The sequence below is a fragment of the Panicum hallii genome, chromosome 4, assembly GCF_002211085.1.
Source record: "Panicum hallii strain FIL2 chromosome 4, PHallii_v3.1, whole genome shotgun sequence".
Classification (NCBI taxonomy): domain Eukaryota; kingdom Viridiplantae; phylum Streptophyta; class Magnoliopsida; order Poales; family Poaceae; genus Panicum; species Panicum hallii.
Window position 1 is genome coordinate 52,333,845 of NC_038045.1, and position 10,869 is coordinate 52,344,713.

The 10,869-nt window shown below is 42.6% G+C and overlaps 1 protein-coding gene across 2 annotated transcripts; it reads left to right on the forward strand.

The window, feature by feature from the left end:
- The first annotated feature begins 272 nt into the window (after positions 1-272).
- Positions 273-6,017, forward strand: LOC112889635. 2 transcript variants are annotated; one of them, XM_025956364.1, is made up of 12 exons: positions 273-629; positions 721-930; positions 1,207-1,291; positions 1,641-1,716; positions 2,281-2,457; positions 2,813-2,918; positions 3,415-3,524; positions 3,630-3,719; positions 3,815-3,895; positions 4,084-4,890; positions 5,267-5,422; positions 5,532-6,017. In XM_025956364.1, the coding sequence occupies exons 1-11, from the start codon at positions 449-451 to the stop codon at positions 5,357-5,359; spliced, it is 2,016 nt and encodes a 671-aa protein (XP_025812149.1). In that variant the 5' UTR covers positions 273-448; the 3' UTR covers positions 5,360-5,422; positions 5,532-6,017. The 2 variants fall into 2 exon arrangements, with proteins under 2 accessions (XP_025812149.1, XP_025812151.1); XM_025956366.1 differs by lacking the exon at positions 3,630-3,719.
- The last annotated feature ends 4,852 nt before the right edge of the window (positions 6,018-10,869 follow it).

Below are 10,869 nucleotides of genomic sequence, written 5' to 3' on the forward strand. Positions count from 1 at the left end.
AGCCGCTAATATCAGGAGCGGAGAGGCATGCATGATGGTGAAGGAAAAGAAAAATAATAAAAAGTAAGAAGCACATACAGGCAGTAAATCTTTTCTGATATGAATGGAAGGCATGGCAAGCATGAGAGGATGATATGTCAATATTTGCTTCTTCCTTAGGCAACACCTTTGCAGGCATTGCAATTTGGTAGAGCCGGGTGAGGTTTAATGGTTTGGGCTCAATTGCTTTTGTATTGGGCTGGTTCGGCCCTGGGGACGAAAACGGATTGCTTTGGATTGGATTCCAGTGCACGCTGCCGCCGCCTCCGCTCGTCCCGGCCGCCACTCGTCCTCCAGGACCTCGTCGGCGGCGGCGGCGCGGACTGCTCGCCGGACGCCGCCGCTTCTCCTGCCTCGCCAGGAGCATTAAACCCTGCTTCCGTTGTCAGTATCTCCCCCAACTCGGGCCATGCCGCCGCTCCTCCTCTCCCTCCGCCCCTCGCCCTCCCCGTGCCTCCGGCTTCGCCGCCTCCTCCTATTCCGCTGCTCCGCGTCCTTCTCCGCCACCCCCTCCTCGTCGCTCGCCCCTTACCACGCCTCCTTCGACCGCCGCATGGCCCTCGCCGGCATCCACCCGTACCACCGCATTGGTTCGCCCCTCCTACCCCCTCCGCTGTTTCAGTCCCATTTTGTTTCGGTAGGTTAGTTCGTCCTTCCGGTTAATTGGCTGGTCGGTTGCAGCGGTGGGGGTCTCCGGCGGGCCGGACTCCATGGCGCTGTGCGTGCTCGCCGCGGCATGGAAGAAGGCGGCGGGGCGGAAGGCCGCCGGCGAGGAGGGCTCCGATGCCTCGGCATTCGTGGACGGGCTTCTGGGCGTCGTCGTCGACCACGGACTGCGTCCCGAGAGCTCCGACGAGGCGCGCCTAGTGCGTGACCGCATGCGCGGCATGGGTAACCTCATATACTTAATCTCGTCAAGTTAACTGTTTGAGCTTCAGCGCCTTCCTGCGCACAGTTTTTAGAGTTTAGGGCTTTCTCACCATGTCTAGTTCACTAAGAAATGACCAAATCTCTAGCATCTGCACACACGCTCCGGTTGTGGTGCTGAACCTGGCCGAGTAATCTTTATGTATGGTTTGTTTTGGAGGATTTGGGCGTTGCTGTCACATAGCTGAACTTGCACCTTTGGCGTTGTTCTGTTTATGAGGTTCTGTGATTTTGTTGCAGGGGTTGAGTGTGAGATTGCTAGATGTGAGTGGCCAGATGGTCGCCCAAAACAAGGGCATGTGCAAGAGGCGGCCCGTGAAGTCAGGTACTTATCACCTCTGCTCCTTTGCCACACTAACATGATGATGCTACCGGGATAACTTTACTTGTTGCAAACATGGCATTTAGTGGCTCAATGTTAAATTTTTTTATATTTAATTTGTTCTCGTATTATCTGCAATGCATGTGAAACTTGTGTCAGGACATTATTGACGACTTCTACCACAAAATAGCCTTCTTAATGCTCACAACTATGGAAGACTCATCTCATACCTTCTACAAATATCATTAACCAAACTGGTGCTAACGTGGCCTTTGTGGAATATTTGTGTCAATTTATTCACATATGGAGAACATATTCAGCTTGGTTAAGCTTCATTTGTTAATAAATTCAGGTACCAAAAATTATTGGACATCTGTATAAAGCAACAAATAGGAGTCTTGCTTATTGCACACCACTCTGATGACCAGGTCTGTTAAAGATGATTTGTATTATTATTTATCTTTTGGTGTTAATGCAGAAATTATCCCCATTTTATAATTATGATTCAACAAATAAGAATAGTTCTCAGTAGCACATAACCTGGTTGATGTTAATGGAGAAGTTATCCCCAATTTAGAGTTGTGGTTTACCAAAGATTGAAATGGATGTGTGGTGGAGTGTCATCTAGGTCCATGAACTTGGAAACTGCAGATAAAGGTCCATGACACTCCATAGTAAGTTTGTTAATCCGTGCATTTTACTCTTTAACAAATAAGAATTAGTTCCCAATAGTAAACAGCATGTTCCCTTGTACTACTACACTAGTTTTTGAAGGTTTTAGGTAAGTAGCTGGAACTGGAACAAATGCTTTAGGTTTAATTTGAATAGCCTTTTCTTTTTATACTCTAACAGTACTTCATTGAACCGTCAAATTGATGTTTTTGAATGTACTGTGTACTTGCATGATGTGTATTTCGATTTCATGGTACTGATGTACAATAATACTTTAGGTATTTGTTTGTGCCTCACTGAGTCCAGTCTTATAAACGCAGGCTGAGCTCTTTGTTCTCAGACTATCTCGCAATAGTGGAATTTTAGGGCTTGCTGGTACAGCTTTTGTGTCTCAATTGTTTGCGCCTAATCTAAAATATGATGGAGAGAACTTTCGACGGTATGGTGTTCTTCTTGTGCGGCCCATGCTTGATTTTTCAAAAGATGATATGTATAAGGTGAGCCTAAATCTCAATATATATGGAATTAGAATGCGTTACCAGTGGATGCCTAATTTGAAAGAAAATGTTAGCGGTTCATTTTTTTGTGCAGACATTTTATCAGGATTTCTGATTCTGGAGATTGGCCATATGTCTTATCTTTCATTTTATTGCATTTCTTACAAAATCCAATGATTTCTCAATTGGAACAAATAAAAGTTATTTTTTTATGTGGATTCATCCTTTTTTTTATGATAAATCATTTCTTGTGGACAATTTTGAGAATTATCGCCAATGATTGGTGCTGTCAGTCTGTTTAAGAATGATCTTCTTTTTGTGTTGCAATTACCTGATTGCCAATCATTTTTCACAGATATGTCGAGGTAGTAATCAATCCTGGGTGGAAGATCCAACAAATAATAGTATGATGTATGCTAGAAACAGGATTCGGGCATCTTTGAGAAATTTATCTACTGAAGGTTTACAGCTGTACTTAAAGCTGCCTTGTTTGATTCACTTTTGGAATGTCACTAGACCTGATCTTGATCTGATGATATCCGGAGCGGAGGTCAATCTTAGAGAATACCCGGGCTCCGGCTAATTGATCGAACATTTGTTAGCTATTTGATTTAATGGTATATCGTGCAAGAAGGATATTTTTGTCAAAGTCACACATTCTTTTAGTTAATAATCAACTGCATTTTGAAATAATAACTTGAAATGTGCGGTCCATAGAAATTTGAAACATTTGCTCAGCTTGGTTGAGATGACTACATTTTGCACAAACCAAAGGTCTTGTTTGCCTGACATCCCTGATGATTAGATGTGATTAGGTGCCATGCTATTTATGGCAACAAACTGACTTGTTGTCCATTTGCCCTTTAGTATTCTCTTGAATAACCACTTGTTGGTGGAGTTTCATCTTGTATCCAGGAATAATGAAAAACATTTGGTTGTCCACAAAATTTGAATCAGGTACCTTTCTCTCCGGAGTTCATAAACTGATAAGCGCATGCCGGTTGGCAAGGACATGTGTTGATGGTACCTGGAGTATGATCTCAAAGAAGTCTGTGTCAATATTGGAGGTCCACCTATGCTCTCTACTTAGATGTGAAGTCTCCTAGTCTTGGGCGATTATTGTATTTTGTAGGCTGACACATTCTCCTTAAAAATTATTTACTGTATTGCAGTATGGATATGCTGTTATTGACCTGGAAAAACTTGATCCATTAAATGTTGACGACCTTTGTCTTTTACATTATTTAGCATATATCTTGCAGGTGTGTATTAAATTTGATGCCTTTCATCCATTGTTGGTACTTGGTAGTAAGAGCTTTTGAGAAAACTCTTCAATTATTCTTTTTTATCCTTGCAGTTTGTTTCACAGAGGCACAGGCCACTTCGTGGTAGATCTGCTCGACTGCTCCTGGATTACATTCGTACCATTCCCTGCAAGGTTTGTTTGACTTTGGTGTTTCAGTGTTGTCCTGATAACTTCGGACATGATCAAATGAGAGTAGGACAGCCATTATGTGGCGCAGTATGCTGGCGCATGATATATGAAAGATAAAACATATGTGCTTACATGATCAGTCATCATGTAGTTGCTTAGAATTCATTCAGCATTGCTTGATTCTCATGCAGGCTGCCCTTACCGTAGCTGGTTGTTACCTTTGTGCTGCTCCAAGGTCTAAAGGTTCAAAAGTACTCGTTTGTTGTTCTGTTGATTGGATGGAGTCATCTTCTGCTGAAATTTCCTACAAGTGTTCCTACGAAGAGCGGGCACCTCCAGTACCCAAGATTGATCAGATAGTCCTTGAAGGACTTTTACGATCCAATCAGTTTATACAGAACCACTCCAACATACCTTTTGTGTATTCTAAATCTTCCATAGATGTTCTGAACAAAGCAAAGGATCTCAACATAATAGATGATTTTACATTAGAAAAGCTCTGTTACTTGCGAACAGATGAGCAAAATAAATTTGTTGCGAAAGAACATAAAGATGAAGAACATGATATGGAGGAAACAAAATTTCCTGATTGTAATGTCTTGAGCCTTTGTCCTGGCGAAACATGTCACTTCATGAGCAGATTCTTGATTACATGGAAAGCTCCAGAAGATGTGAATGAAATATGTTTGCATGAAAATGAGGAATATCTGTCCAAGATTTGTAATGTGAATCTGGATGGAAGTCTTGAAGTCCGGCACATGGTTGATGCTGACTGGTTGTTCCTTGCTGAAGTTTGTAACATCCATTCAGTGGAAGAGAACCTGAGTGATCCAAAAGTTTCCAGTGGCAAGATGCAAATGGATAATGCCCCACACCACTACAGATATTTGCAACAGTCAGCACAGAAAGCTCTTCAGATCCTTAAATGTATTCCTGCTGCTGTAAGACGTACACTTCCAGTACTAACCAACACGCAAGGTGACATAGTGTGTATTCCGGTAAGGATTGCACCCAGAATTATCTGACATTCCTTGGAGCTTTTTCTAACCAGTAGTCCAATGCCTTTTACTTTAAGAGATGTCTTACCCAGTATCTGATGTGCTAATTCGTTTAGTAATTCTATTTTAGCTACAGCATTCCAAGTTAGACAACCTATCAATTCTACTTGTACTGCAAACTACCACCATCAGTTAGTGCATCACTTTCCATAGGAAATTAGTGACATCTTGCATTTAAGGTTCTGGAGGTAGGTGATAAATTGCATATGTGATGCTTCAGGTGATATTATTTAGTTTTTGCTACTGGCTATAAATAAAAGTTGGTATTAATCATGAGTCCTTTATTGTGATCAAGCTAATCATTTTTCCTTACCAGAGTATTGGCTTCAGATGTTGCCCTAGCCTCTCGATCCAAGCAGTATTCTATCCAAGAGTACCTCTCGGTGGAGGATACAGTTCGTATTTATAGTTGCTCGAGCTTTGCTCTGAACGAAGTTGTGGAATATTACTGTTGGCTTATGAGTGGCTGCTGGTATATATCCTTTGCAAAAGATTTTTGATCAAGCAGTTTGTCAGAAACCTGTGTGTTTCTGCTTATGACCTTACTCTTCTTAATGTTTTGTCATTTTAACCTATTACAGGTTCTGAATGATGCAAGCTGCCTAACATTTTGGATGCTTGACGGACAGTCTTTGCATGCTACAGCATGAGTTGGAACTGCTTTTTCAAATGGCAGAGGATGGATAGACCCATGGACATTGTAGGCTCAACAATTTTAACTGCCGCAACTGGTGTGCAGTGGATATTCAGTAGAAAAACTTTCGCTTTTACTTCCCCACCACAGGCGAGAAGGGAACATGTACAAGCAGTACACAATTAGGACATATCACATCATCAACTAGATCACATATTACAGGTTCTGAATTGTACACATCATTTTCAGGATCTCACAATACAGACGCACAGTTGTACATGTAACCTATTGACTTCCTGAGTTTACTCTTTTATTGTTGGCAGATGTACATGCATGCCAATGGGTTTCGTCATCCTTAGGTATCTGTTGTGTAAAAGTGTATTGATAAACTCATCCATTGATAAAATGATGAGCAATCAGTAGACCATGATGTGCATATCATTTGTTGGACTGAACTCTGGCACAGATGGAAAGGGGTGGTTGATTGTCACCACAGTGCTTACACAACCATTGCCATGATGACCTAGTGATCTTGGACGGGTGGGGACCCAACATTTGGACCACATGCATAGTTTGCTGAGATATGGAAACTCATAATATCAGTATAATTGAGTGCAACAATGAAATGCACTCGCACATTGCCGTACTATATTACACCCACCAAGCAATAATAATAAGTATCATGTTAGAGTAGCATCTGGCATCGTGCCACCAGAATGCTATCTGCGGAGATCGCAACCTTCAGTTGGACACGGGAGATGGATAGGAGGCTATTCAATAACAGTAGGTGGTGCAGCTTCCTTGTGCCAAGCAGCAGCAAATTGGTGAATGGTGAGTTGAGAAGGACACATGGACGCTTCAACGGCCAACAACGGCCAACGGACTCGTCACTAGCAAGATCTACAAGCTGGCGACTGCCTCAGACGCAACCTATGACTTGTGTGGCACAATTATGCTCCTCCGAAAGTCAAGTTGTTTGCCTGGCTGCTACTCCAAAATCGCATCCAGTGCAGAGCCAACTCGAAGAAGAAGAACGTCCTCGACGCAGATGGCTGTGAGCTCTTCAATGGCGCCAGCGGATCACTCGGTGCCCCTTCGCCCAATCCTTCTGGCGCCGCATCGGCTGGAACCCTGACGTGATGCCGTCGGTGACACAGATCTGGACTGTCACACCTCAACAGGTGGTGCACCCCCTCGCTCACTACCCACCATGATACTTCTCTGTTGCTGGCTACTTTGGAAGCACAGACATCAGACATGGCGTTGTCTTCCGGAACCAAACCCCAAGCCTTCACCGCCTGCTGCTCGACTGCCAATCTGAAGCTCAACTTTGGCGTTGGCGCTTCTCGGTTCACCTGCGCCACGAGATTGATCACTGGAGCTCCATCTTTCTCATGTAATTGCTCACTATTCCGTCACCGGCTTGCCGGCATCAATGAAAGTTTATTCAGGTACGGACTGATCGTCCCCTGTGTTTCCCTAAAAAAACATGGGCGCGCTTCAATTACTTGCTGCTGCGATTATATATATTGGACTGCTTGATAAGCCATTTTTTCTTTTTCTTTTTTAACAAAAAATAAGCTATTCTAGCCTCTACATAACTTACACCCCAGTTTTTGTATTACACAGTATTTATCAGTTATTTAGCTGAGAAATGGGGAACGGATATAATCAAAAGGATAAATCAAACAAAGCAAAACCTATTTGTCCATCCATTTATGATGAAAATATTCATGGGCATAATATATTTCCCCTTGCCTCCTTGCGCTATAGCAACGTCTGGAACCGCAACTAATATATTAGCCTGCACAAATGAATGATATATTTTTTCCTTAAAAATACAACGAGCTGCTACATCCACAATCACAGTTAATTTTCTTCGTTTCTATGGTAGTAAGTCGTTCCCTAGCATATGAGGAGATAGATTTTGGTGGTAGCGATTTTTCACCTAAAGTGACGCCTTCTTGCTTCGTTCTAGCTAGTTCTCTCTTTGGAGCTCTATAAACGCCGGATACCACGGAACAAAGACAAAACAAAATTCTTCACTAGATAGGACCAGGAGGCAGGCTGAGATGTGAGATGAGGTTGTCACAGAGTACAAGCTAGCATCTCTCCGGTCGTTGAGAGTATTTATTCCCAGCAAAGCAGTAACTAGCTAGCACCCACCAAAAATGCCTCTGAAGCACTATATATATGTAAGATACACTATCACTCACTTTACCTCCTGCTTACATTATTACTCGCTCTATGGCCTAGCTCGATCTCTGATTTCTTCCCCTGGCATCACCACCAGAACTAGCTAGGATGTATAATATGTAATAAGAGCAGATGATGGAACCGATAAATATATATAACTGTTGAGAAATCGTGCCCCTAGCCTTGACACCGACTTCCGAGAAGCGGTACCAAAGTAGTATGATACTACTTCTTCCGCAGACCTTATACCCACACTGCACTTAGGAGACCTTCACCCAGAAACCAACCTATACGGGAGACCAACTTTATATAAGGACTCAACTTTTATTCACCATAACTTAGTACAACACAAGACTCTTACACTTTTTACGTGGCTACTCTACCATAACACTACTACACTACATGGCAACCTTGCCATCTCCTACTTGAGACCTCTTATGCCATGGTATGGCAAGAGGGGAGTGGAGCACCTCTATTTATAGATGCTCATGGATATTGTGGTGTTGCTATATGGCAACTTCCACACTCTTCTTTACAAAATATCTATCTCTAGAATTTTCCTCATGCTTATCTAACTATATAAATATCTAGTTTCTAGAGTATTTCACATTTCACCATGAAGCATGGCAACTTCTCTCTCTTGCCATTTTCAAAATCTTCTAGAACCTTCTCGAGTATGCATTGTTATTTTCAGCAATAACAAATGATGGAACAAAGAGCTAGCTAGAGCAGATTATACTGCCCGTTGCATATATATATACACACACACACACATAATATGTATATATATGTAGAGGGGGATAGAAGGTGCCAGGACACAACCTACTGCAACAATTGAGTGGGTCACAGGTAGGAACATATCATCCTGTCCACATGTAGAATGTACCGGTGATCTAGGCGCTCATGCACGAGAAGCAGTGCAAGCAAATCACGGATATGATATGATATTATATGTAGGAGCAAAGTGGCTAATCTGATTGAGTCGCAAATTAAGTAGTTTTAATTTGTTGCACTCTGCCATTTTTTAAATAATTTTTTAAGATGAATTTTTCTAGAGAGGCCAGCCTCAGACTGATGGTACTTATCCTCAATTCCTCTTCTGCCTCTAGGCTAGAAGATTTAATTTAATGAATGCTTTGCTCTATATCTTTGATTAATCTGATAATGTTACATTGAGGAAGCATGGTAATGTTGAAAGTATTATATTTTTACAAACCTACGGTAGGCTATTGCCAACCTGAACATGTTATTAAAAGTGTGATAATAAATATGGAAGTATTGTAGTAGCTATATATATCGGCATGTATCGGTATGGATCGGATAAATGTAATATAAACAAACTCATTTGTATATGTTTTATTAAAAAATAAAAGGCACTTATGTTCCTATAGAGTTGTTCGAGGGCCAACTGTCTCAACTTTCCCTGGAAAACCCTATCTCAACTGTATTTATTCCACTTGTTGAGCTACAATTTCTCGGCCATACTGCTTATGCTATGTGACGCTCCGCTTGTTGTTTCATTTCAAGCAAATATGGTACAACCCGCGCCATATATACCTTCAGTTCCAGTGTCTTTTTTCTCCTCTCTAAACGCAATCTTGTACCCAGTACTCACGTGATGCTTAAGAGTTGAAGAAATGGTCATGAAGTGGGAGGAATCAGAGGTATTAGTAGACAGCCTGCTGCGAGCAGCCTCTATGTTGCAGAAAACCGCTGCTCCGGCATGACAAAAGAGGCTCATGCACCATTTTGCTTGCCGTTGGGGGTGACATCTAGAAGAAAACTGCTGGCTGAGATTGGATGTTCTTCGGTGTTCCTTTGCCGGTTGTTTCTTAGGACGATAGATTTTGGGGCTTGTTGGTGGTAGATACAGACGGATGGCCACATATACCATACTACAAGTCACTCATTACCCACATGATGTGAATCTTCCATGAACATGTTTGTTGTGAGGAATCAACTTGTAAAAGTTCAATGTAATAAGATCATTCAAATATTTTTGTTTCGTATATATACTTATGAGGAACGAAGCAATAACAGATCAAGCTAGTTATCCTATTTTTCAAACGAAATAGGAAAAATTATGATAGGGTATCTATCACTAAACGCGTGTGCAATGAACAAAGAAAAAAAAACATGCTGGGGGGTTGAAGCTGCTGAACCGTCTCCGCTTTGCCAGAAATCCTAGTTCTAGGCACTACGCTAGAAGCCCTAATCTGAGACGCGCCCTAGGCAAAATGCTAGACGCGCAGGGGTCGCGTCCCGCATTACCGCGTCGCATATTAAAAAGTAATCTGAGACGCGCCTCACACGCGTCTCAGATTACCAAAATGCAAGACGCGCCTCACTTACGGCGCGTCTCGACTTGGCTTCACACAGGCTTCTCTGCGAGCCAAATGCGAGACGCGCTCTAGGCTAGGCGCGTCTCACATTAGTCACAGAGAGACACGCCTCACTTACGGCGCGTCTCGCCTTGGATTCACAGGCTCTCAGGAGTCTCGCATTAGTCACAGATGAGAGACGCGCCTCACTTACGGCGCGTCTCGCCTTGGCTTCACACAGGCGCCCCGGAGCCTATTGAGAGTCGCGCCCTAAGCGAGGCGCGTCTTGCATTAGTCTACCCCCAACAGGGGCCTTTTTTTTTCCCCAGCTGCATCCTGGAACTAGCCAGGATTTGGCAGTTGCATTCAAATACCTGCAAAAGATTTCAATTCACAGAATTCACCGCAATCATCGCACGCATCCATACAATTCACACAGTGCGATACACACAAGCAAAGATAGTATTATATAACACATGTACAATCAATTAGCCTCGTCCAAAACTCAAAACAAGGCTCAACCTAACTCAAAACAACAATGATCGATAAGAACAATAGAGTACATGCAAAGCAAGTCTCTCAATCTAGCTCAATGTCGCCTGCCGTGCTATCATAAATGGAACTCCCCTTTTTGTTGATCACCTCCATCATGAGGAACCCCGCTAGCCTCTCTCGGATATCCTGCACGTTACCAAGCGTCGTTCGATTGAAATAATCATCATCGTCCTTCGAAATATAATTACAAGCAGTTAGAATACAAGATGAAGA